Source organism: Zalophus californianus, chromosome X (genome assembly GCF_009762305.2).
Source record: "Zalophus californianus isolate mZalCal1 chromosome X, mZalCal1.pri.v2, whole genome shotgun sequence".
In the NCBI taxonomy this organism is placed as follows: domain Eukaryota; kingdom Metazoa; phylum Chordata; class Mammalia; order Carnivora; family Otariidae; genus Zalophus; species Zalophus californianus.
The window spans coordinates 83890417-83917505 of record NC_045612.1 but is presented as its reverse complement, the minus strand read 5'-3'; the positions used below and the strand labels follow the sequence as shown (position 1 = coordinate 83917505).

Genomic DNA, 27089 nt, shown 5'->3' with positions numbered 1-27089 from the left:
CTCTTAATTCAAGTAACTTTTCTGTGGATTCTTTTTATGGATTCAGGTTTTGCCTGTGAATAATGACTGTGTTACTTCTTTCTTTCTTCTTGACTTTTTTATTGGCTAGAACAGCCAGTAAACTATTGACTAGAAGTGGCAAAAGTACACATGCTTGCCGTGTTCGCTGTCTTGGAAGGGAAGCATTCAGACCTTGACGATTCACGATTACATTAGCTTTCGATCTTTTGGTAGGTGCCAATTATCCGTTTAAGGATGTTGCCATAGACGGAATGAATATTGCCATCTCCCCAACATTCATAGTGAAGCCTTTCTCCGGTATGATGGTAATTGGAGGTGGGGCCTTTGGGAGATGATCAGGTCATGAGCATGGAGCCCACACGAACGGCATTAGCACCCTTATAAAAGAGACCCCCGAGAGCTCCCTCGGCCCCCCTGCCGTGTGAGGAGAAGAAGTCAGCAGTCTGTGTGGCAGGACGCAGGGCCTCCCCTGATGCCGAATCTGCTGGCACCTTGATGTTGGGCTTCCCGGCATCCGAAAGTGTAAGAAATACATTTCTCTTGTTTCTGTAACTCATCCAGTCTATGGTAGTTTTGTTACATCCACCCTAAGAGACTAAGATGGAAACCCCTCTCTACTCCTGATTTGCTAGGAGTTTTTATGAGGTACATTTTATCAGATGCTTTTTATGCATCTGTCGAGATGCTCATATATTTTTAGTCTGTTATTATGGTCAGTTAGAGTGATTGATTATCAAACACTCAACCCATCTTGAAGCCGTAGAGCAAATGCCATTTCACTATGGTATTTTATCTTTTGTATATATTGCTGGTTTCAAACAGCTAATATTTTATTTTGGATTACTGCATCTGTGCTCATGAGTTGCATTGCTCTTGTTAGCCTTAAAAGTAAAACAGCCAGTTATTTTACCAGCAAAAAAATGGGTCTGTTCAGGAATAGCGGAGAATTAGAAATTGGAACGAGCAACCTAAGGCAAAATCCTAGGCAAGTCCAACAAAGGAGAGGAATGTTATTTTATGGAGAAGGAGGAAGTCGGAAGGGGTTGTTTTGAACAAAAGTCCATTGGACAAAAAGCAGGAGTTCAGAATGATGACAGTTTCTCATCGGCTGAGTTGCAAGGGTAGTTGCTGTCTTGTAGGCGATGCCGTGTTGGGGCCTGGAATTGAGGTTCTATCATGTTGATTAGTCTTCTGTTGGGTCTATAATGGACAGCCCTTCCTGTAACTGATGTTGAGCAGTATGGCTCTCCCTTCTAGGCTCTGAACTCTATAGTGATATTTCCCTTTATTTTTTTTCACAGTCTGTAATTTATATTCTTAAAAACGTTTTGTCTTGCTTTGATGTCAGGATGTTGCTGGCTCTATAACATGCTTTAGGACGTGTAACATCATCTTCAGTTACCTGGAAGATTTTGTACAAAACTGGCATTATTTCTTCCATCTGTGTTTAATAGAATTTATTTTTTTTTATAGATTTTGCTTATTTATTTGACAGAGAGAGCACAAGTAGGCAGAGGGGCAGGCAGAGGGAGAGGGAGAGGGAGAAGCAGGCTCCCTGCTGAGCAGGGAGCCCATGTGGGACTCGATCCCAGGACCCTGGGATCACAACCCGAGCCGAAGGCAGCCGCCTAACTGACCGAGCCACCCAGGCGCCCCTGATAGCATTTAAACAATGAAGCCACTTAAGCCTTGAGTTTTTTGTGAGGGAATGGTTTTTTGTGTTTGATTTATTGAATTCATTCTCTTTGATAGGTATAGGGCCATTCGTGTTAACTATGTCTTTTTTTTTTTTTTTAAAGATTTTATTTATTAATTTGAGAGAGAGAGGGCACAAGCAGGGGGAGAAACAGAGGGAGAGGGAGAAGCAGACTCCCCGCTGAGCTGGGAGCCCGACGTGGGGCTCAATCCCAGAACCCTGAGGTCATGGCCTGAGTCAAAGGCAGACACTCAACCATCTGAGCCACCCAGGCGCCCCCGTGTTAACGACTTCTTGACTGAGGTTTGCTAGCTAGTGTCTTTCAAGGAGTTTTCCCATTTCATCTTTGTTTGGATAATATTTTTAATAATATTTTCTTATCCAGTTCATGTCTGAAGGATCTGTATTTGATGTCCCCTCTGGCGATACTGATATTAGTCATCTGTGTCACTCTGCCCTCATTTTTTTTTAAAAGATTTTGTCTGTTTCTTTGACAGAGCCACAAGCAGGGAGAGTGGCAGAGGGAGACAGAGAAGCAGGCTCCCCACTGAGCAGGGAACCCGACACGGGGCTCGATCTGGACCCTGGGATCATGACCTGAGCCAAAGGCAGACTCTTAATCGGCCGAGCCACCCAGGCGCCCCTGCCCTCATTCATTTTTATCACTCTGGCTAAACCTATTAGATTTAATGATCTTGTCAGAGAACCCGTTCTTAGTTTCATGGATTCCTTCGTATCGACTTTATGATTTCTACTAAGTTGATTTCTGTTCAGACCTCCGTTATACTTTTTCCACTTGCCTTAGGTTTAAATTGATTTTGCTTTTTTAATTTCTTAAGGTGACAGCTTAGATAATTGATTTGAGACAATTCTTTTCTAATATAAGTATTTAATGATAGAAATTTCCCTCAGTGCGTTGTTTTAGATTCACCTCGCAAATTTTGATATGCTGTGTTTTCCTTTTCACCTTCTTGCGGTTTCTTCTTTGATCCCCGGCGTTATTTAGAAATGTCATTTAATTTCAAAATATCTTGTGGTTTTCCAGGTACCTCGCTGCAACCCATTTCTATTTTCATTCTTTGTGGTCAGAGAACCTAGTTTGTATGATTTTGGTCCTTTAGAAGTTGAGGTTTGCTTTATGGCACAGCACATGGTCTGTCTTGGTGAACTCTGTATGTGCACTTCAGAAGAATGTGTATTCCACTGTCCTTCTGTAAGTATCCGTTAGGTCATGTCTGTGGATAGTGATACTCCGCTGTTCCATAGGGTGTCTGATTGTATTGTCCACTTGTACTGTCAGTTGTGGGCAGGAGAATGCTGAAGGCTCTCGCTATAACTGATTTGTCTGTTTTTCTTCTTAGTTTTATTACTTTTCAGCTCTTGTGCTTTAAAAATGCATGCGTGTTTGTGATTTTTATATCTTCTCGATGGCTAGACCTCCCTTTTATTACGTAAATCTGTCTTTTCCCTTGTGAAAATCCTCGTTCTGCAGTGTATTTGTGCAATATTAATTTAGCCCCTCCGGCTACTCATTTGATTCACGTTTGCTGGGTGTGCCTTAGTGTGGTCGGGATGCAGGAACAAAGTACCACAGACGAGGTGGCTTATGCACAAACTTATTTCTCACGGTTGTGGAGGTTGGAGAGCCAAGATCAAGGGCCAGCTTGGTTGGGCTCTAGTGAAGGCCCTGTTCTAGGTCACAGATTTGTGGTCGTGTGACCTGGATCTCTCTGGAGCCTCTTTTATAAGGGCCCTTGTCCCGTTCATGAGGGCTCTGCCCGAGGACTTACGCCTCCCAAAAAGGCCAGCCTCCTAATACTGTCATCTTTGAGGGTTATATTTAACATGAGAGTTTGGGAGGAGACACCTTCAGACCATAGCATTACCATTTTCCACTCACTTAACTTATATATGTATTTATACTTAAAGTGGGATTCTTTTGACAGTATATAGTTGGGTCTTGCTATTTTTATCTAAAGTGTCAAATTAGGTCTTTTAATTGATGTGTAGGCAATGTACATTTAGCGTGTTAACACTTTACATGTACAGGTACCATCTGGCTGGCTGTATATTTCTATCGTATGTATTTTTTATTCAGATGCTCCTATTCTGTCCATAATTTTGGATCAGTTGAACATTTGCTGTTATTCCATTTTATCCCCACTGTTGGCTTACTAGTTATACACCTTAAAGGGTCTTTTCAAATGGTTGCTCTAGGGTTTACAGTATATATTGGTGCTTGTCACAGCATGCATTCAAATGATACTCTACCACTTCATGTACACTGTAAGAATCATACGACTGTACCTCCACTTCCTTTCTCCATCCTTGGTGCCGTGGTGGCCTTGAATTTTATTTCTACCAGTGTCTTAAACCCCATAATACATTGTTACTATTATTACTTTAGATACTTCTCCTTTAAGGAGATTAAATATAAGAGAAAAAATTCCTATTCACCCACAAATTTACCATGCCCAGCCCTATTCAATTCTTTGTATAGATCCTGATTTTTCTTTCTTTTTTTTTTTTAAGATTTTATTTATTTATTTGACAGAGAGAGAGGGAGAGAGCACAAGCAGGGGGAGCGGCAGGCAGAGGGAGAGGGAGAAGCAGGCTTCCCCACCGAGCAGGGAGCCCGACGCGGGGCCCGATCCCAGGACCCCGGGACCATGACCTGAGCCGAAGGCAGACGCCTAATCGACTGAGCCACCCAGGCGCCCCAAGATCCCTGATTTTCTTTGGCTATCATTTGCCTCTTCCCAGAGTACTTCCTTTAACATGTTTCGTAGGGCAGATCTGCTGGGTATGCATTTCCTCAGCTTTTTTGTTTGTTTTGAAGTTTTCGTTTCACCTTCATTTTTCAAAAGCATTGGCATGAGTCCGAAAATTCTGGGTCGCATGGATTCTGAGGAGTAAGTAGCCTTCCATCCTATTGGTTCCCTTGTATGTAACGTGTCCCTCTTGTTTGCTTTTTCATCAGAGGGTGTTGGTGTTTGAGTCGATCTTTTCGTTAGTCAAGTTGGACTTCAGTTCTGTTGTTGCTATAGTTAGTTTAACCCTAGCATAAACTAGATTGATATACAAAAATCAATTCTATTTCTATACATTAGCAGTGAATAATCCAAATAAGTAAGAAAAGAAAGCAATTTCAGTTACAGTAGAGTCAAAAGAATGACAGATTTAGGAATAAATTTAACCAAACAGGTGTGAGAGTTATGCACCGAAAATTAGAAAACACAGTTGAAAGAGATTAAAGCATACTTAAATAAATGGAAAGACCTCCTGTGTTCATGGATTGGGACACCTGATGTTAAGTTAGCAACATTCCCCAAATTGATCCAAGCATTCAGTGTAATCCCTATCGATACTCTAACTGCAGTGTTTTAGAAATTGAGAGACTGATCCTGAAATTCATGTGGAAATTTCAGGGCCCCAGAGTAGCTTAAACGATCTCGCAGAAGACAACCAAAGGTGGAAGACTCATGCATTCCGATTTCAAACATTATTTCAAAGCTCCAGTAATCAATACGATGTAGTACTGCTCTAAGGGTGGACATAGGGATCAACGGAATAGAATTGAGAGCCCAGAAATAACCCGTACAACCACGGTGAGTTAATTGTTGGCAGCAGTGCCAAGACAATTACATGTCCCAAATGGTGCTGGGACAACTAGATACTCACATTTAAAGAATGAATTTGAATCCAAACTTCCTAGCATAGATAGAAATTACGTCAAAAGGGACCAAAACTCAAATGTAAGCGCTAAAACTATAAAACTTCTATAAGAGCATAGGAGTAAATCTTTGTGACGTTGGGTTAGGTGATGGATTCTTAGCTGTGACACCAAAGCACAGATAATAAATGCCAAATGGATAAAAATGACTTCCTCAAAATTAGAAAAAATTTTTGCTTTAAAGGACACCATAAGAATGTGAAACAACAAAAACAAAGAATGGGAGAAAATATTTGTGTATTGATAAGCGTCCCGTATGCAGAATGTAAAAAGATTTCTTACAAATTAACAGTAAAAAGACAACCCAATTAAAAACGGGCTAAGCATTTGAATAGACATTTCTATAAAAAAGATGTACAAATATCCAATAAGGACATGACAAGATGTTCAAAAAAAAATATTAGTCGTTAGGGAAACAAAACTTGAAAGCACAGTGAATTACAACTTCCCACCCACTAGTATGGATAGAATTTCAAAAATGAAAATAAGAAGGGTTGGGGAGGATGTGCAAAAATTGAAATCCTCATACACTGCTGGTGGGGATGCAAAACGGAACATCTGCTGTGGAAAACAGTTTGGCAGCTCCTCAAAAAGTTAAACAGAATTGCCGTGTGGCCCAGTTATCCCCCTCCCAGGTATCTATCGAAGACAAGTGAGGACATAAGCTCTCACAAAAATTTGCATACAAATGTTCCTAGCAACATTAATCACAACAGTCGAAGAGTGCAAACAGCCCAAATGCCAACCGTGTCATGAATATATCACATATGGTGACCTATACATATAGTAGAATAACGTTCAGCCAAAAAAGAATGGAGTCGTGATACTTGCTACAACATGGATGAGTCCTGAACATATTATGCTAAGTGAAAGAAGCCAGACTCAAAGGCCACATAATGTATGATCCTGTTTAGTTGAAATATTCAGAATGGACAAATCTGTGGAGACATGAAGCCGATGAGTGAATATCCAGGGTTCCTGGGACAGGGGATTGGGGAGGGACTGCTAATGGTACGGGGTTTGTTCTGGAATTAGATATTGGTGACGGTTTGCACAACCTTGTGCATATAGAGCTAAAAAGGGTGAATTTGATGGTACACGACTTACAGCTCAATAAAATGAAAAAAATTAAAGGATAGCATGGACCTTTGGATAGGTTTTTGGCCATTTTTAGAAATACAGTTGGCTACACCTGAAGACATAGTAAGCTGTCCAAATCTTGCCTTCATCAGTTTGGTCATCAGAGGTGACCGCTGTAGCCGGATTAGGTGTTAACCCGTATTTACAAACTGCATGTCACATACATATATACACATACAGACACTGGTTGACTTAGGGGTAGTTATTACATGCTGCTCCCTGTTTAAAAATATATGTAAAAATAAAATAAAACTCCTGGCCAGTACAGATTTGCTCCTCTCATTCTGTTTCAAGGCCAGTGGGTGGTCCATGGTATGATATGAACACTTCATCTCTCATTTCCCCTTCCAGAGGTTGTTGACTGCTAATGGCCATTGAGAGTTTCTTTCCCCCAGAAATTTATCTTGTCATTGTACACAAAGCCTGTGTAAATATTTCTCGTTTTTTTGTTAAGATTTTATTTATCCGTTTGACACAGAGAGAGAGAGCACAAGCAGGGGGAGTGGCAGAGGGAGAGGGAGAAGCAGGCTCCCTACTGAGCAGGGCGCCCGATGCAGGGCTCGATCCCAGGACCCTGGGATCATGACCTGAGCCGAAGGCAGACGCTTAACCGACTGAGCCACCCAGGTGCCCCTCAGCCTGTGTAAATATTTCTTTAAGACAAGTTGGCAGCAGTGGAAATTGCTGGATCCAAGGTTCCTTTGGCTACTACAGAAACATCTCCGGAGTACCTACTTGTGTACCTGATATTGTTCTAAATGCTGGGGAGACATCACAGAAGACCCACGTGTGCTCCTCTTTTCATGAAGCTGAAATCGTACTGAGGGTGGGGACAGGGTAGAATCAGATTTTGATAGATGCCACCACAGAGCCCTGCAAAGTTCTTTTACCAATTCATGCTTCCCTCGGTGTGGCTGGGGTAACAGATGCCCCCTTGCTGGCCTCCTCAGCACCCCATTCGTGCAGCAGGGGCTGTTGACAGGAGGCTGAGCTCTTTATCCCAGGCTGTCTACACGATCTTGGAGTCTGCAGCTGGAATGATCCCCCAGGGGATTTTAAGAGTAGCAAGACCGAGATGGAACCATCCACTACCCATTTAGGTGTATTCCCGGGCAGGAGGGGGAGCTGGAGGGTGTTGTGACCCTGTCTGGGCAAATTACCAGAGTGTGCGGTGACAGGAGAGGGTGAAAGGTTGGTAGAGGAGCAGTGGGAGGTACCTTCCCGTACTAGGATGTACCGCTGAGAGGCCCAGAAGAAGCAGTCCGCTCTGGGAGGTACAACCGGGAGTGAGGGAGGCTTGTGTTCCCAAACCAACCATTGTGTGCATGGTGCGGGGAGCTCACCACCATGCAAGGACCTCCACCTCCCCTGAGGTCACCATCATCCCACTTTTTTTTTTTTAAGATTTTATTTTTTGACACACAGACAACGAGAGTGGGAGAGGGAGAAGCAGGCTTCCCACCGAGCAAGGGAGCCCGATGCGGGGCTTGATCCCAGGACCCTGGGATCATGACCTGAGCCGAAGGCAGACGCTTAACAGCTGAGCCACCCAGGCGCCCCTCCATCATCCCACTTCTGACCCCACCCCGTCAGCTCTACAGATTCTCATCAAATGGGGACCAGGGAAGATGGCAATGGAGCTCGTGGATGGTTCCCTGATAGGTGAGCAGGGCAGAGATGAAGGACACCACTGGATCTGACTGGTCTAGATGGGATTGCCTACCAGATTCTTCCAGGGAAGAGAGCTCCCGTTGGCTGGAGGTGGGGGTGTCCTCAGAGAGATTGTGGGTGCAGAGGTGGGGCTTGGAAGAGTGGAGGTGGAAGTGGGGGGGCGGGTTGCAGTCCTTCTCCGGAACCTCAGGCTGCTGATCTGCAAAAGAGGCTGAAGATACTAGCCAGCTCAGTGGGATCACTGGCTTTTATTCTGTCCTCTAGTCTATTTTCCTGTTAGGTTTTTTAACAGTGGGTACTGGATCCCACGATATGGATATCAGGGCCCAATAACCAATCACTAAATCTTACTCCAGTGTCCCATTATGTGCCCACGAGACTACATGGAGGTCTTGGATGGGCAGAGAGCTTCTAGAGAGCTCATGACCTACTCCAGGCCAGGTTTCTCCAGGGAACCCGATGGTGACCTACTCAACCCAAAGAGGTGAATGCTTAAATGATGGGATTTTAAGCATTAGACAGGGGAGGTGTTTGGCTGAGGGTAGGTGAGTAAGTCATAGGTGGGTTCTCAAGTCAGTGAACTTCTCCCCAGTCAGGCATTAAGCCCTGACTGTATTCACACCTGAGTCTGAAAGGCTGCAGATGCAACACTGGGTTCCTGGGTTCCTGGGTTCCTGGGTTCCTGGGTTTGTGAAAATCCACCATGGCCTCGGAGGTGGGCCAGTGTGTGTGTCCCCTGAGGAGGACAAGGTGCACCAATTGGGCCCACATCAGCCTCTGTCCCCAAATTCCACACCTTACAGTAGATACTGCCCGTGAGCAAATAGCCCTGCTCTGGTGTTGGCCTCATGGTGCGAGAAGAGAGGGGGGAAATGCGCGTGCCTCCCTGTTTGCACAAAGCCCGGCAGGAACTGGAGACCCTCATGCCACCTTTCCTTTAAAGCAGAATTAGGCATTGAGAGGAGGGGACAGGTTTCCTCTTTGGGGAGAGGATAAGGTGGAGCGGTGGGTGGAACAGGGGTGCGCCTCGGTGGTCAGGCACGTGGTCTGTGGGCATATCTACCTGGCAGGGCAATGCAAACCCCTTCCCCATCTCCTTCCCCCGCTCGTGTTCACGGGCTTGCAAAGGATCTGCTGGCTGAAGGTGTCCTTCTGGTTCCGGGCTCAGATGGACCCTGGGAAAACCAGGTGGCTGCAATGCCTCCGAGGTTTAGGAGCTGAGAAGGCTGAAGGAAGCGCTGTGTTCAGGGTGAATGGGATGTGGGCCAGGCCTTCCACAAGGCTCGGGGTGGGGGTGGGGGTGGGGGCTGCTGGATCCACCCTGAGCAGCATGGGACTGTGCTGCTCCACCTTCCACAGCTTCCACTCCTCAGCAGGAGGGCTCTGGGGCCTTAAGGACAGTGTGAGTCTCCTGAGGATGGTATGAACACTTCCAACCTAGAAGATAGCCCCATTTTGACGGGTGGAGGGCTCTACTGTGTGTCAAGCCTGGGGGGAGGGCCAGCTGCCCTCCTGGGTGTGGCCTGGGCCTAGTGCAGCTGTGTCTTCGTCCGGAAAACAGCCAATGACGGCAACACCAGGGGGTCATCCTTCGCCTGGAAAAGGACGTTCCTCAGGTGCCTGGACGGGCACACTGGGATAGGGGCTAATGCCCTGGAGACAGCTGTGTTCCAGAAAGGCTCTCTGTAATTCTGTCTTTCAGTCTCTGTGTCTCACTCATGGGGCTGGGTGAGACCTCACTGTGGCTCTCATTGGCATGTGTCCTGTGTGGGGTGACTTTTTGTGGTCAGAAGCAAGATGTCATTTCTCTGAGCTGGTTTGGGGTCTGTCCAGGCTTTGAGGTGTCTGAGCTGTGTGAGGGTGTGTCCGGCGTGTGGGATCAGTGAGCTGTGGAGTGTTGTGTGTCCCAAGTGAGAGTTCTCTGGTCTATTTAGGGCTCTCTCCCAGTGTGTGCGGTATCTGGCCTGTTTTGGGTGCAGTGTGCAGAATGTAAGGTGACTGGGGCTGTTGCCATGATGTATTTCGGGAATTAGGGTTTGAGCTCTCCTGAGCGTCTCTGTCGAGGTTGACATAGTTGAGCTCCTGGGGGCCCATACTGTAGGTTGTGAGATCACAAAGGTTATTGGTCACAGGACAGGAGGTGTCCGAGCAAGCTCTGTGTTCACAGTACAGGTGCTCTGTGCTGTTTGTGTGTCTGCATGCAGGGTTGTGAGCTCTGTGATTGTGTGGCATCTATGTGCAGGGTGTGAGGTCTGTGAGCTGTTAAGTTTCTGTGTTGCAGGTTGCCAGGTTCCTAAAACGCATGTGGGTCTCTATTTTAGAATTTATTGTCTCTGAGCTGTTTCGTGTCTTTCTCCTCATTTCTTGAGATCCCAGGAGTTTGAGTTCTGTGCGTTGTTTAATCTTGTATGTCCAGTGCGTTGAGGTCTCCTAGCTGCCCTTTCCTGGGTCTGGAGCTCATCCACTCCAGCTCCCAGCACCTGGGCTTCCTTGTCTAGGCCAGTGAGTCTATGTGGTTGGCTTCCCTTGGTGTGTGACTGGGATACGAGTCTGTGTCCAGGGTGTGATGCTTCTGAGCTGGGGGCGATCCGGGTCCCAGGGTGAGGCCTCCTCTGTTTGTGGTGCTGTGTTGCAGGCATTGAAACTTCTGAGCCACGTGGCTGTTCATATCCCCATTGAGAGACTTTGTCACATACCGAGTTCAGACATGAGGTGTTTGTGACCTCTACCCAATGTTTCAGTCTGACAACTGTCCAGAAAGACAGAGCTTGATCTGAGTTGCCCGTCGGGAGTCATGCATTCCAGCTCCCAATAACCTGGCTTCTCGACCACTGACTCTGTGGTGTGCTTCCCTCAGACCCTTCCCTAGGGTTGGGTTCTCCCAATCCAGAGCTGTAACTTACCTATTTCACGCAGATCTCAAGTACAGTTTGAAATGTCGTCAATATCCAACTAAAACACCAGAACCAGTGCTTCCCTAAAAAAACTATTCACAAAACATTTTACGGAATCCCAAGAGGTTCCATCCAGGTAAGAGCCCCTGCCCTTTTGATAGGGAGTTGTTGCAAATCTCCTTAAAATATGGAATCTTTTTTTAAAAATCCTTTCTCTCTCTCTTGCTGGTACCTTGAGAGGCGCAGACAGGAAAGGCCATTCAATTTTACGTTTTTGACAAAACAAGCAAAGCAACCCCCCCACCCCCCCCCCCACCCAGTACACCCAGTAGTAGTCAACATAAGGAAATTGTATTGGAAATGTAAATGGCATCCTGTGATTAATTATAAAACCAAATTTCTGATCACACCAGCCCTATGTCTACCTACTGTCAGGATCGGCTGTATTCCAGCAGACTGGATAACCAAAGATGCCTTCTTTCTCCAAATCTCATACACTGCGGCTTGTAATGTGATTACAATGGTCTAAATAATTGTAACCATTGTAGGAATCACAGCCTGTTAAAAGCATATCTTTTCCTATGTCACATGACCTCTCTCTCTCTCTCTCTCTCTCTCTCTCTCTCTCTCTCTCTCTCTCCCTCTCCCTCTCTCTCTCTCTCTCTCTCTCTCTCTCTCTCTCTCTCTCTCTCTCTCTCTCTCCCTCTCCCACCCTCACCTCCTAGACAGAATTCTCAGGAGATACAGGAGGCACTGCCTAGGAAACGGACTCTTTCTGACCCCGTGGACCACTGACTGGAGCCCAGTGATGCCCCGGGGTCTAGCAGTGCCCACTAGAAGTCTCAATCTTGTGTCCGCCAAAAATGGCAACCCTTTTAGAGAAAGAGAAATACGCCATACGCAGGTTTTCAAAATCGCAATCCTGATACTGCTGAGATAGGGCTTGTGAGAGAAAGAGCTATTCTTTCAGACAGCACCGGTCGCGCGTGGCCCAGGGAGAATGCTGGTCCTGCGACACTAATGAGCACACGGCCTGTTTAGGGAGATTCTCCTCCTCTCACTCTCAGACCCTCGCTTTCGCTCGTTCTTTCCCGGGATCAGGTTCCCGTCATCCCGCCGCCAGCGCACCCCCTCGGTTCCTCAGCGCAGCGCGGTGAAGCGCGCCTCCAAAAATAGAAGGGTTAAGACCACCGAGAGGAGACCTCCCGGCTTCCTAGAGAGACGCACCACGCGCCTGCATACAGGAGGCGGGGCTCCGCGACGGCCGTGACGTCATAGGGGTGGGACCCTGTGCCCAAGCCGGGTGCTTTTTAGCCTCCCTCGGGCTGTACGGGGCCGGCAGGGAGACGGGAACGTCCCGGGGCACAGTGGGCTCCTCTCCGTGGGCTTCGGCGTGGGTGCATGGAACCCGCGACGTAGGCACCCGGCGGGTTGGGAAGGTTGAGCCCGCCCCCACGGCGGCGCACCAGGTGACTGCACGGGATGAATGCTTCCTGAGGCCGCAGTGAGAGTTTCCGGGCGCAGCGGGTGACGTCACAGACGATGCACCTGGTGCTGAGCCGGGTAGGGTGGGAAGGGAGGGGCTTCTCCGTGACAGCCTGGTTACGTCCCTCGTAGAGCGCACGCGTGAGAAGTACCTGTTACTAATTTTTGTTTTCTTACTAGGAGTTTTTGCATAGGCTGTACATACACGCTAGGAAGGGCAAAAGCAAAACTAGTAGAGAGCTTGTCTATTCAAGCTCTTGCAATCCGGAGAGCACCGGGATCTGAGCATCAGAGTGTCTCGACGGGGTGGTTTTGCCTTTTCTTCGTAGGGACGCGTAGACCCGTTATAGTGGGGAGATTTAAGGTAGAGGTGTTTCTGCACTCAGGATTAGTCTCAGTCAGCCGGACAGGAAATGTCCTCTCTCTGTGTCTAGCCAGTTTCAGGAGGACTGACTTTTAACCTCAGTCTGCTTTTCCTGAGACAGCAGGGAGCTGGAGGGACTGTGTCTGGCCCTTCAGCCAAAGGAAGAAGGTCTGTGTTTGGCCTTGTCACGAGTAAACCCAAGAGTCCCCCGAGAGGCTGATGGCAGGTATGACAAAGAGTGAACAGCAAGGCTTCTCAAAGTTATAAGGGGATGAGTGGTCCTTTGGGGTAAGCCATTTCTGGAACGGGAAAGCCTGTGGAGACTGCTTTCCTGTGGCTTTTTTCAGGGCTCAGGTGAAGTTCAACGTTGTCTACAGGGTAAAAATGTGCTTGGCCTCTTCTGTGCCTGTCCAAGCGGATATCCAGACAAGCAGAGATTCTCTTTTTAGCCGTGGAAGTAATTGATACTTGAAGAGCACTTTATGGTTTTTAAAAGGTACTATCCTCCTGATCTAAATGAAGGAAGCAGAAATGAGTCATTATCCCAGAATAAGGTCATCGTCCTCATCTTACAAGCGGGGAAACTGACCACAGAGAGGTGAAGTCACCCGCCCAAAGGCACACAAGGAATAAGTGGTGGAGCCCTGATTTCAAATCGTGGTATGGATGGCTTCATCACCTGTTGGCTGTGCAGGAACACAGTGTTGGTTTCCAGATCCACACATCTGGCTCTATCCTCCCCGAAGCTACACACCTCCTGAGACAACTGACAGGCCCACAGACACATTGCACTCAACGAGTGCTAGCCACTCTGTGAGACGCGGGAGATGACTTTCCAGGGAAGAGAAGTGTTGGAGAGAGTAGGTCCCAAAGGCTCACCACCATCCCCGAGGGATGAGGGAGTGAGACTACAGGAGGAAGACTGGAACACACAAGGCAGTGCCTGAAGCGGGGCTGTGTCGCTGAGAGACAGGCTGATGGGCTGACCTATGGCACTCATGTGTTAAACACATTGCTTTGAATTAATATTTTTTCTCTTGGCACTGCCAACGTGTGCTGCATGTTGAAAACACACAAGGCAGTTAAGTAAAACCGACCAATATGTGGATAAGTAGAGAGACTCCCATTTTACCTAGGGAGTGCCTGTCAAACGGCACTGTGCTGTGCAAAGGGAGAGCGTTATCCTAGACTAAATGAAACAGAAATTAGGTATTTTTCCTAATTTTTAGTATCCTTCATTCCAGGTGAGGCATCTCAGGCACAGAGAGGCTGGGTCAGCTCCCTCGAGTCACTGAGGTACTTAGGTGGTTGAGTGCCACAGGCAGAGAATACACGGCACGTCCAAAACTGACCATGCCCACCCCCCACTCCCCATACATCTGCATCTGCTCCGGTGTTGCCTAACTCAGTGAAAAGCAACTTTCTACCCAGCTGCTTAGGCCAGCGATCCTTCAAGCCATCCTTCCTTGGGCTCCTGGGTGGCTCAGTCAGTTAAGTGCTGCCGTTGGCTCAGGTCGTGATCCCAGGGTCCTGGGATGGAGTCCCGCATTGGGCTTTCTGCTCAGCGGGGAGTCGGCTTCTCCCTCTTCCCTTCCCTCTGCTCCTGATCTCTCTCTCTCTCTCTCTCTCTCTCTCTCAAATAAATAAATAAAATCTTTTAAAAAAAGAAGCCATCCTTCCTTGCTGCCTCGCTCACCACCCCCTCAGTCACCAAGGCCGGCCAATCCAACCTCCTCCGTCCTTCTAAATAAGCTCTTGACACGTCTTCCGTCACTAGGGTTCGTTCCCTAGGCCAGATGACCGTCGTCTCTGCTTGATAATCACCACCAATCTTGACCCTTGGCCACGAATGTTTTCATCCCACTGCCTGAGGGGCCGTTCTTAAATCCTGACCTGGTCTTGTCTACCCTGCTCAAAATTCAGCAGGGGCTCTCTGCTGTCCTTAAGATAACGTCCAGCCTCTTGGACTAGGCACAGCAGGCCTTGCCTACCCTCAGCTGCCTCATCTTCCGCACACCGCCTCCTGCCCCACCCCACGCCATATTCCAACCCCTTCCACCTCTTTCTGTTCCAGTAGATGGCCAGTGGACCCAGACACACTCTCTTCTCCCTGCCTCTCATTTCCTCGGCCCCACGCATTGCCATCCCCTGTAGATCGAGGATTCGCTTCATTTGCCTGATTTCCTACCTATGTTCAGCTGTCAGGTTCAGTAGAGAGCAATTTCCATTTATCCGGAGCAGTACCTGGGTGAAAAGGCACTGTTCACCGAACTTTGTACTGAAAAGAAGTGATGGAGATTTCATTATAAATTCCGCCAAATGGACAGATGTTTTACTCTGGTTCACAGTGAGCTAATTGGAAATGCAATCTGACCGCAGAGTTTTTCTGGAAAAGGCTTCCTTGCTTAGAATAGGATTACACTCGGCAAAGATCTCACCTCATTTTACATGGAGCCTCGGATCCATTTGAACTCGGGGTTTGGAATGTGGCACAAATTTTCCTAATGTGAAGGGATCCTACCTTCCACTGAGGAGGGATAAGCAGAAACATGGAAAGAATATGTGACTTTATGGCACCTGTGACTCAGGAAATTAAGCAGGCCTTCAGCCACCCTCCCCCTCTTGGGCTTTGTTTTGAAGAGCTCACTTTTCACCGTAAGTTGCAGTCTGAGTTTTCTGTTAGGACAAGAAAAAGTATACTAACTGGTGTTCCGTTTACAAGAGGTTTGACTAATTCGTCCCTGTGGCCCTCGAGGTGGCAAGGATCAGCTGCCTGCTCTTATGGGAACCCTCCAAGGGAATCTGACAGTGCCTCCGTATGACTCCCTAGGGGCCCCCACCAGGTGCCAGCAAGCCCTGGAGGAAACTGTGTCGGTTCCTCCAGCATCCAGTGGAGAGTGTGAACCCACTGCTGATTCTCCCTGCCATAGAGTAGACTCAACCGGGGGGATTACCCTCATTCACTGCAACCCCTCTAGGAGCAGCACACCTCGGTATGAAACAAAGTGTGTGCCTTGGACAAGGGAAAAGATGGAACCACCAGTCCAACCACCACCGCCCCAACCCCAACCTTGGCCACAGGGTGGGACTAGACTCCCAGGGGCCTGGCATACCTCGCTCCGTTGCTGACATGTCCCTAACACAGGGCACAGTGTGATTGCCTTTTCCTGCAGCCTAGCTCTTGAGGAGCTAAAGTGTGCGTGGTACATACGGTTTGATTACCCAAAGGCTCAGGTGAGTCTCAAAGCCCAACGTCTGTAGACAGGGAAGCAGACTGAAAGGGGTTGTTAGGTGGCTGACGCAGGAGAGGGTGGATCTGGGAATCCCGCCTCCGTTTTGCCCGACTCCAAAGCCGGTCTTCGCGCTCACAATGACACACCTGGATTGTGTTTCAGTTGCTGAAATGCAGATGCCGTTCGACGATTGCGTGGTCATCATGGTCCCAACTCCTTGTCCACCTTGAAACGCAGGTACCCTGCAGGGTAAAGCAACCCCAAAAGGTTCTAAGACCCTGCATCTGCCCTCTGAGGAGCAGCCCCGAAGCAACAGCCCCGGAGTCCCTTGGCGTGGAAGGCTTGCCTCAGAGCCAACCGCCAAGCAGGACTTCAGCTTCCAGGGTGCCCCTGTCGAGAGGTCCTTTGCCATATTACAGAGACTTTTGCAATCCACCCCACCCCCCAAACTAGGTCTGCGCCAGGCTCACTTTATTCACCAGCGATTATGAATCGCGAGGCAAGCAGAGGCCGACCAAGTGCTTTTAGTGGCTGCGTCACAGCCGTGGGGCTGGCCAAACGGCAGTGGTGCTTGGAGCTCGGTAGACCAAGGACGGAACTCTGGCTCTCCCTGTGGGGATCTCTCGGTTCCTCAGCTCGCAGGTCTGTAAAATGTGGGTGATCGAGAGTGCCTACCTCATCATGCTCCCCACCCCTGAGAAGTGCGTCCTCACCAAACACACACACACACACGGACACTTAGGTAGGGGTAAGATGCCCTCCTCTGTGTTCCTAAGGTCCCGTGACTTAAATTCCGCCATCACTCTTCTCACGGGACATGTGGTGGTCGTCTGCTGGCTGACTGCAGCCTAAATCATCCCTGCGTCCCCAGACTGTATCCAGGAAACTGACGCATGGTATTCAGGTGGTGCTGAGGACGTGTTTCTTCAATGACGGAAGGACCCTGACCCAAGGTGTCGTTATGACTTCATCATAAAGGGTAGCTAGTGTACCAGCTGTTTCTGGATTACAAATGGAGGAAACAGGACATCTCTGTGCTCAAGATTCTCTTTGGGAGGAGGAGGAAGCTTGCATCTTTTGTACCATCTCTGATTGCAGATACTTAAAAAAAAAAAAAAAAACGAGGCTATAAAGATATTTTAATTGCGTGGGACATTCTGTCGCCCCATCAGCCGCAGTTCTCGTCTCGCAGTGGAACTTGGATCGAGATCTTGGGAGCACCAGTCAGCTCAGAGAACGTTTTCCAAGCACCAAGTGGCCGGCACACATAGCAGGTGCCCACAGTGATCTGTCCAACAGGTGGACTGTTGCGTGAATTCGGGCTGCTAATTAAGGGTGTGATGCTATGGCTAGAGCACAAATGCCCTTTGGGACGGGGACATGGGCACCCAGGTGGAGGGTGTGCCGGTCCGGGTGAGTGCTGTCAGCCTCCCAAGGAGGCGCTCCTCCTCACTGTCCTTCCAGCGCTTTGCCCAAACCTGCCTCTTCTCTGAATGGTTGCATGGTCTTCTCCGTGTCCCTCCTCTGCCTACCTTACAGCCTGATACAGGCTGTCACTCAGCATCTGTGATCCGTGGGTGTCCTTCGTGGTCCAGCTGACTGAGTAGAAGCTTACTCACCCAGCCGGATCCAGGGCCCGTCACCCTCTGCTGTCCCCGCTTTCTGTGAGGCTCTCACTCCCTGCCCCGCCCTCAGTTGCTCCAACCTCCCGACAGGATCTGCACTGTGTCCAGCAGCCTCTGCTTCAGACACTTCTTCCCGAGTGTTCCCCCTTGCCTGGAAAGTCCTGACGCCAGATATCTGCCTCTCAGACTCCTCTCCCTGTTCACGTCGTTGGTGAAAGGGCACCTGCTCGAGAAGCCTGAACTCACTCCCTTGGGGTTACTTTTCTAGGCTAGGCTTTGGGGCTTACAGATAATCCAGAGAGGCATTGCCACCGAGGGTGCATACCTCTGGAGTCAGGACGCACCTGGGCTGCAGTTCTGTCTCTTACTGGAGGTGAGCTTTTGTGATGTCACTTACCCTCCCCGCACAGGCATTTTCTCCTTTGGGACAAGAAAACAGGGATTCTGCAGGGTTGATACACCAAACGAGATGTTTAGAAACGGCCTCACATTCTCCTTTATTCCGTTTGGTAGATAGTTGTGAATGTCCACTGGGGTTGAGGCCCTGATGGGTGAACAAGTCAAAGTGCCCGGCCTCTGTCAGCTCCTGGGCTGGTTAGTGAGTGAGACAAATAGTCCGCCTCTGAGAGCTGGGTGGGGTTGGGGCTGGGCTAGGGGAAACGCAGGGTGCTGTGGATGTCCAGCGGAAGGTCCGCTGTCCAGGGTGAAGGAAAGAGGGCAAAGAAGGCTTGCTGGTAGAAACGCCGCCTGAGTCTCCAGGGGTGAGTAAGGGGCGAAGGGCTTCCTCAGAGCCGTTACATTCCCAAACCTTGCATGCGGGACAGATGTGGCGTCCCGTTCCAGTCCCTCCTGACTGACTGAGGGATGGGGGTGTGAGCCCGTGCTTTACGGCGAGAAAGGAAGAGACTGTTTGCTGGAAGGCTTCTGGGAAACTTCCTCGTTCATAGGAAAGATACAGGACTCGAAAGTCTCTTTCTGCCCTGGACATTGCCGTATCTGGCTGTTGGTCCTGGAACATCTGTTCCAGAAAAGGCCAGATCAGAGCTAGAAAGAACCTACGTCCCTGATGGCATCACTGGATCCCCGAGTGTGTCCCCGCCTGCGCCCACCCTTCCTTCTGATTTCGTTTGTGTGATTGTGAGTTACCTTTGTGCCCAGACCTGTTTGCGGAGGCGTCTCCTCCTTACTCACAGCACAAAGCTGACTTCCTGATCTGGTGAGCATCGGTGGGGTCTGGTTCTCTGTTGTTTTGTGGGAGACATGCCGTCTAATGGCTAAGGACACAAGCTCTGATCCTAGACACCCTTCCTTCCAACCCAGTTCTGCCACTTGCTGTCATGTCCTCTGGAGAAATTGACTTGGCCCTGTGTGCCTCACTCTCCTCGCCTGTGAAATGGGTTTACTGTTCTTCCTAATGACATCACCAAACAGAGAGGGTTGCGTTTCTGAGGGTGTAATGAGGTAATGCAAGGATGGTTCACAGAATTGTGCCTGGCACGTTCCCTGTCTTTGCAGCCACTGAGGCTGCCCCGGGGTAGGTTGCAGGTCACGCTTCACACTGATGAGCCACAGCCAAGACCACGAAGACAGCATCCAACGTGTCCGCTCAGCCCCAGAGACTCTCTTGCTGTGCCACTCTCTTCTCATCCTTTGCATCACGCACGGATGACCCTCACCAGAAGGCTGGCTTTCCCGCTGTGGGTCTCCCACCTGGGAGAAACACAAATACACATCATCTTCCATCTTGTGCCTGAATGCCGGTCACTCCCGTTCTGTCCTCGGACAGCTAGGGGCTGCTTCTGGTGCGGGGGGCTGGGGGGGGGGGGGCAGGGCAGGTAACAGAGCATGTGACAGTCCGTAACTGCCACATGGCATCGGAAGCTCTCTGTGTCCTGGTGCCTGCCTGTATCTCCAGACTCCTCTCCCTGCACCCCAGCATTCGGTTGACACTCTTGCTGGATTCCAGGGCAGACCCGCCATTCAGTCTCTCTCCTTCAGCCTCAAATTCCTCCTGGTGAAAGGGCAGTCACTCTGCCTCCCCGAGGTTTGTTGGGAGACCTGCAGGAGACGATAGATGTGAAACACGGAGCTGACATTACCTGGCCCGTGGGAGGCACTGAGTGAGAGGCGGCATCATCTGTCCCCATTCTTGAATCCACAGCAGCTGGCCTGCAAATGGCATGATCTCCTTCTCTCTGGTGCGGCTGCTCATGTCCCATTGTGTACACGTGCCACGCTTCCTTTATCCACTCCTCTGTTGACTGACAGTTGGGTGGTTTCCATTATCCTGGATCCGGGGATGAAAGCTGCAGTAAATACGGGAGTGCAGACAGCTCTTTGAGATGCCGATTTCAGTTCTTTTGGACATAGACCCAGGGGTGGGATTGCTGGGTCATATGGTAGGTTTTTTGGTTTTTAGTTTTTGTTGTTTTGGAGGGGGGCACTCCGATATGAGCAAGAACCTATGACAGTTTTAGCTTTACCTTTCTGAGGAACCTCCGTAGTGCTTTCCGTTGTGGCTGCGCCAGGTTGTGTCCCACCGACAGGGCATGAGGGTTCCCGTGTTCCACATGCCCAGCGACACTTGGGATCTGCTGTGTTTGGTAGTTGCTCTGACGAGAAGCTTCCTCACGTGTGCGGCCCGACAGCTCATTGTGATGTTGACTGGCCTTTCCCTGATGATTAGGGATGTGGAGCCACTTTCCATATGCCTTTTGGCCATTTGTATGGCTTCTTTGGAGAAATGTCTATTCAAATCCTTTGCCCATTTTTACATTGGTTTGTTTGTGTTCTTGCTGTTGAGTTGGGAAAGTTTGTTATACGTAGTGAAAATCAACTCCTTGTCAGATACGTGGTTTGCAAATGTTTTTGCCCATTTTGCAGATTGCCTTTGCGCCTTGTTGGTGGTTTCCTTTTCTGTGCTGAAGCTCTTAAGTCTGATGTAGTCACACTTGTCTATTTTTGCTTTTCTTGCCTGTGCCGTGGGTGTTGATTCCACAAGATCATTGCCAAGACCAATGTCATGCAGCTTTACTCTACGTTTTCTTTCAGGAGTTTCACAGTATCGGGTCTTATATTGAATCTTCAGTCCCCTTTGGGTTGATTGTCGTGTGTGGTGTAACAGAGGGTCCAGTATCATCCTTCTGCACGTGGGCATCCGGTTTTCCCAGCGCCATTTGTCAAAGAGAGTGTCCTCTCCCCGCTGGGTATTATTGGCATCCTCGTCAAGATCAGTTGACTGTACATGCCTTGGGTTTATTTCTGGGTTCTATTCTGTTCCATTGGTCTGTGTCTGTCTTTCCGCCAGTACCATACTGATCTCCTTACTGTAGCCTTGGACTGTGTTTTGAAATGAAGGACTTTGGTACCTCCAACTGTGTTCTTCCTCAAGGTGGCCTTGGCCGTTCTGGGTCTTGTGTTGTTCCAGATGCATTTTAGGATTGTTTCTCTGTTACTGAGAGATGCCGTTGGGATTTTGATAGGCATAGTATTGAGTCTTTCATTTTTCTTTTTAATGAGATGACGTTGCTTAATCAGTTATATGCTAAATCTGAGGATTGCCTTAGTTGGTTTTCAGTTACTGAACCACCCTTGCTTTCCTGGACTAACCCACTTGATCATGGTGTGTTTTCTCTGAATGGATTGCTGGATTCCACTGCTGGTATTTTGGTGGGGAATTTTGTGCTTGTGCTAAGAAAGAACATTGGTCAGTGGTTTTCTTTTCTTACTATCAGTGAAATGCTAGCCTCCTAAATCACTTGCAAGTGTTTCCTCCACTTAGTTTTCTGGAGGAAATTGTGTAGAATATCTGCGTCTGTCTGTTTCTCCTGTCGATATTTGGTAGAATTCACTGGCGATACCGTCTGGGATTGTTGTCGAGGTGCCTTTTTTTTTTTTTTTTTTTTTTAAGATTTATTTATTTATTTATTTGACAGCGAGAGAGAGGGAACACAAGCAGGGGGAGTGGGAGAGGGAGAAGCAGGCCTCCCGCTGAGCAGGGAGCCCGATGCGGGGCTTGATCCCAGGACCCTGGGATCATGACCCGAGCTGAAGGCAGACGCTTAATGACTGAGCCACCCAGGCTGCCCTGTCGTCGAGGTTTTAAACAACTGAGTCAGTTTCTGTAAACGATACTGAACTGTGCATGTTATCTCGCCTTGGGTAAGTTTTGATGGTTTATGGGTTTCGGGTAATCAATCCGTTCCCTAGCTGTTGCATTTATATATGTTGATTTGAACGTAATATTGCCGCCTAGTTTCTTTCATATTTGCTGGGTCTCTAGCAAAATCTCCTCTTTCATCCCTGCTATTGGTAACTTATTTCTTCTCTCTCTCTTTTCTCTCTCTTTTTCTCCACTTTTCTTGAGATGTAAGTGACACAGGCAGCGTAGAAGGGAAACAGCATAATACTTGGACTTACATATATCATGAAAGGATTACCGCAGTAAGCTTAGTTGACATCCACCATCTCCTATAGATCGAAAAAGAAGAAAAGGAAAACAGTGTTTTCATTGTGAAGAGAACTCTTGGGATTTACTCTCAGACAACTTTCATTTATACCACACGGCAGTGTTAACTAGTCATCATGTTGTACGTTACACCCCCGATACTTATTTATCTTATAACTGGAAGTTATCCTCCAGTTGTTTTCTCCCTCCCTAAATCGCCACCTCTGATAACCACAAATCTGATTATCTTTTCCACACCCTGAGCCGAAACCAAGAGTCAGACGCTCAACCAACTGCACCACCCAGGCGCCCCACGATTTCTTTATTCTCCACATCCCAGCGAGCATTTTTATCTCTTGTCTTCTTGATGCTAGCCATTCTAACAGGTGTGGGGTGATACCTCATTGTGGTTTTGATTCGCATTTCTCCGATGTTTAGTGGTTTGGAGCTGCTTTTCTTGTCCCTGTTGGCCATTTGTACGTCTCCTTTAGAAAACTCTCTATCCACAGCCTTTACCCGTCTTTAAATTGGATCATTAGCCCTTTTGCCATGGAGTTGTATGAGTTCTTTCTATATTTTGGATATGAACCCCTTGACAGATAACACGGTTTGCACATATTTTTTCCCATCCTATAAGTTGTCTTGTCACCTCGTTGGTGGTTTCTTTGGTGGAAACAGCAGCAGCTGTTTAGTTACATGTAACCCCACTTGTTTCTTTTTTATTTTGTTGCCTGTGCTTCGGGGGTCATATCCAGGAATTCGTGGCCAAGACCCGTGTCAAGGAGCTTTTCTGTTATGTAGCCTTCCAGCAGTTTTATGGTTTCCGGTCTTACATTGCAGTCTTTAATCGATTTCAAGTACATTTTTGTGTGTATAAGCCAGGAGTCCGGCTTTCTTCTTTGACGTGTGACTATCCCATTCTCCCAGCACCATTTATTGAAGAGACTGTCTTTTCTCTGCTGCGTATTCTTGATTCCTATGTCGAATATTGGTTGACGGTATATGCAGGCGGTCATTTCTGGGCTCTCGATGCTGTCCCATTGGTCTGTGTGTCGGTTTTTATGCCAGTACCACACTGTTCTGATTTCCCTGGCTTTGTCGTATGGCTAGAAAGCATGAAGTGGGATGTATCTTGCTCTGCTCTTCTCTCTGTTTTTCTTCTTTTCCTTCCTCAGTCTTGTGAGAGGTGTATCGATTTTATGGATCATTTCAAAGAAGCAACTTTTTTTTTAAAGATTTTATTTATTTATTTGACAGAGAGAGAGAGAGCGAGAGAGAGCGCACAGGTAGGCAGAGAGGCAGGCAGAGGAAGAGGGAGAAGCAGGCTCCCCGCTGAGCAGGGAGCCCGACGTGGGGCTTGATCCCAGGACTCTGGGATCATGACCTGAGCCAAAGGCAGCCGCTTAACCGACTGAGCCACCCAGGTGGCCCTCAAAGAAGCAACTTTTGATTTGAGTTCCTCTAATGTGTCTTGTTAGAAATATCATTGATTTCTGTTCTTTTGCGTTGGTAAATTCTTATTTATTCTTACGGGGGAATTTTCAAATGATGTCCATAGGCTTGAATATCCTTTTTAAGTAGATGAAAGCCAGTGAAACTTGAAAAGAATGTGTCCCTCCCGGGGAGCATGGTGAAATGCTTAGATTTTAGCAAATGTCTCCTTTTCGAAAGTACATGAACACCTAGGAGGAGGGCACAAGCCAGTCCCACATGGATTGTTCTTAAAGTGATGCTTGAGAACAGTTACAACACGTCTGCAGGAATTACCGTGGTTGACTGCAGGACGTCGTTTTGCATGGCGGGTCACGTGGGTGGACACGATATTAGGCTCTCACTTCTGAGACCCTGGTTATATGCCATCAGTGTTCTGAGCTCTTGGAACTGTATTATCTCACTGAGAGCACAGAACAGTCCTCGTGACTAGGGCTCACTGTCGTCCCCATCTCACAGATAGGAGACAGAGGCACGGAAAGCTGAAGTCAGAGGAACAGTAACGGGTTTTCTTTCTTCTTTTATCACCATGTGTTGCAGTCTGGGTTCTTCCGGCCGTGCCCGTCCCTCCGCTACCTTCCAGCTCTTTGAGAACCTTCATCTTCACCATCCTGTCTAGACCCAAGGGCCAGGCGGAGCTGTGAGCAGCGACGACGCCTCCATGGATCCAGTTCAGAAACGTAACTCAACACTGATTCCCGAATCTTCCCCGATGAGCTCTGAAGAGACCTCCCGGGAAGTCACAGCAGCCTCCCCTCCGTCCTTCTCAGAACTGCTAATCATGGGCCTCGGTGACCTCAAAACCAGTCCGGGCACCAGATGCCCTGCCCCTCTGCCAGAGGGGCTGCTCCAGCAGCGGTACAGGGATGAGAAAACCCTCCAAGAGAGGCGGTGGGAAAGGGCAGCGTCCCCTCAGAGGAAGAGAACACTTCTGGGGCCTGTGAGACGGCGACACCTCGATCACGTGGCACCTTACCGGGTCGAGAGGAAGGCCAGGATCCCTTCCTCGGGGGATAGGGATCCGAACAGATTCCGATGTGAATGTCGATACTGCCAGAGCCATAGGCCCAGCGTCTCCGGGATGCCTGCAGAGAGGAAAGGGGCCCCGCATCCTTCCTCCTGGGACACGCTGGTGCAGGGCCTCAGTGGCTTGACCCTCAGCCTGGGGACCAGCCGGTCCGGCCTTCTGCCCGAAGGGGTGCTCCAACAGCAGGAGAGAGAGGAGAAGCTCCAACTGGAGATGCAGCAGGAAAGCAAAAGAATGTTCCAGAGGCTCCTGAAGCAGTGGTTGAAAGAAAACTGAGGCTCTTGTCCTCACGTGACAGAGATCTGAACGGATTCAGACGTGGAGGCTGGTGTGGCCAGATCCTGAGCGTGGGTTCCTTTTGGGGACCGAACAGTAAGCGGTCAGAGAAGTCAGAGAAGGAGCAAAAGCAGCGTGAGGACTGGACACTCGGTCCGTGTGAGCGTGGAGCCAGTCCCTTTCCTGCCTGGAATTTCTGGGTCACCGTGGGGCTTTCTGTGGTTCACTGCGTACCAGAGGTCCTTAACTTCCGTGTTTCGGCTCCCATGATGCATGTTGTCACTTTCCCACCCCGGATGTCTGTCTCTCCTCCCTGCCTTGTCGTCAGTAAGATATAGGGTTTCTCTGTAGCATGAATGCCCTGGTGATGGCCATGTGCTTTCGTGCCGTGTCACTGACCGCCTCCCAGAAGCAGCACTAGGTCTGCTGGGATGCCCGTGCGCTCAACTGAGCCCCACTTCCGAGAATCTGACGCTAAATCGAGCATCTGACGGAAAGGGACGTGGAACTGGAACGTGGGGGTTCACCACGGTGTTCTCTGTGTAAGCCATTATGAATACGCTGAGCTAAATGTAGGTCAACGTTTCCCTGCTTCGTGATGGTACTCCCCTTGGCGGAATTTCTGATGGGTTGCCTCGTCATGCGTACCAAATAAATCTGCGTATGAAAGGAAAATAGCTTTTGAGTTCTGGTTTCTTGATCCCTGTCGCTTTGTTCTTTGTTAGGTCTGAGATGACGACATTTAAATCCTAGAGCAGCAGATCACGGTTTATCAGGCGGAGCTGTAAACTGTGCGGGTTTGGGGCAGGGGACGGGGAGGGCACCAGGGAGCAGCATCACGTCACCGTCTGCGGCCCTGCAGCAGGACCGGCCTTCACATGATCCAGGAGCCAAGGGGAGGAGAGTCTTCCTGCCCACAGAGAGTTGGAAGCAGAGTCCGCTGCACACGGTAGGAGCTCCCGCGGGATGGTGCCGGTTCCCCTGGCCTCAGGATCTTCAGGGGCCATTCCTCGTTCGTTGCCTGGTGGCCCTGGGTTGGTGCATGGGAACGGCAGTTGCATGCTTCCTGCGGGACCACCAGAGCATCGTTGAATAATTGGAGAGTCGTTTTGGGATTTAGGCACGTGCCTTTTCATTTCAGGATTCATTGAATGAATCGGTCACCCCACCCCCACCTGGCGCCTTCCCCCCTCCCCACACACAAACACAGGATCCAATGCTGTGTACCCACGAAATGCCCATGCGATTCCTCTAAACTGACAATAAATTCTGCTTTCTGTCAGGCTCTATTTTTAGGTAGTCCCCAGGGCTGTGTTGCTGCCAAGATGTACGAGTCTCCCGCAGAGGGAAGTGGCTTGAGCACAGGTATGTTTATTATGTTCTCAACTTGTGATCTCATCTGAGAGCTTAGGAGCTCACCTGACCCTGCCAGGCTTGTCTCCCACTTGAAGGAGAAGGTCAATAAAGCAGGACTTTTCTTTTTTCGTTTTAGATTATTTATTTATTTATTTATTTGAGAGAGAAAGAACATGGGCAGGGGGAGGGGCAGAGGGAGAGGGAGAAGCAGACTCCCCGCCAAGCAGGGAGCCCAACGTGGGGCTTGAACCCAGGACCCCGAGATCATGACCTGAGCCGAAGGCAGACGCTTAACGGACCGAGCCACCCAGGCGCCCTAAAGCAGGACTTTTCTTTCTTGAAACTCTGAGGCCTCAATTCAGACTGGTCATTCGGGGTGTGGGGAGCAGGAGTAACATGGCATTTCAGTCTCTTGATTGTGTACTAGCTGTCAGACCCTATGCTGCATATTTGCAAATATCAGCTTATGGAATCCGCTCCCAGAGACCCTTCGTGGAGCAAGACCTCAGTCTCAATGGGTAGGTGGGGAAGCGGAGCACAGAGAGGTTAGGTGACTTGCTGAGTGTCGCGCACGTGGGCACCGGAGCGGGGCATGGCACACAGACCTAGGCGGGCTGCATTCAGAGCGGG

At 49.0% G+C, this 27089-nt stretch overlaps 1 protein-coding gene across 12 annotated transcripts in view; it reads left to right on the top strand.

Moving 5' to 3' along the window:
* The window catches only part of FAM156B (family with sequence similarity 156 member B), a 43390-nt gene extending 17620 nt beyond the window's left edge, over positions 1–25770 (top strand). For 11 of the 12 annotated variants that reach the window (XM_027608578.2, XM_027608586.2, XM_027608580.2 and 8 more), the window contains one exon: positions 24341–25770. In XM_027608578.2, coding sequence (XP_027464379.1) covers positions 24462–25103 — 642 coding nt within the window. In that variant the 5' untranslated portion in view covers positions 24341–24461 and the 3' untranslated portion in view covers positions 25104–25770. Of the gene's footprint in view, positions 1–12419; positions 12625–24340 lie in introns of those variants that run through there. The other variant, XM_027608581.2, reaches the window with a different exon arrangement.
* The last annotated feature ends 1319 nt before the right edge of the window (positions 25771–27089 follow it).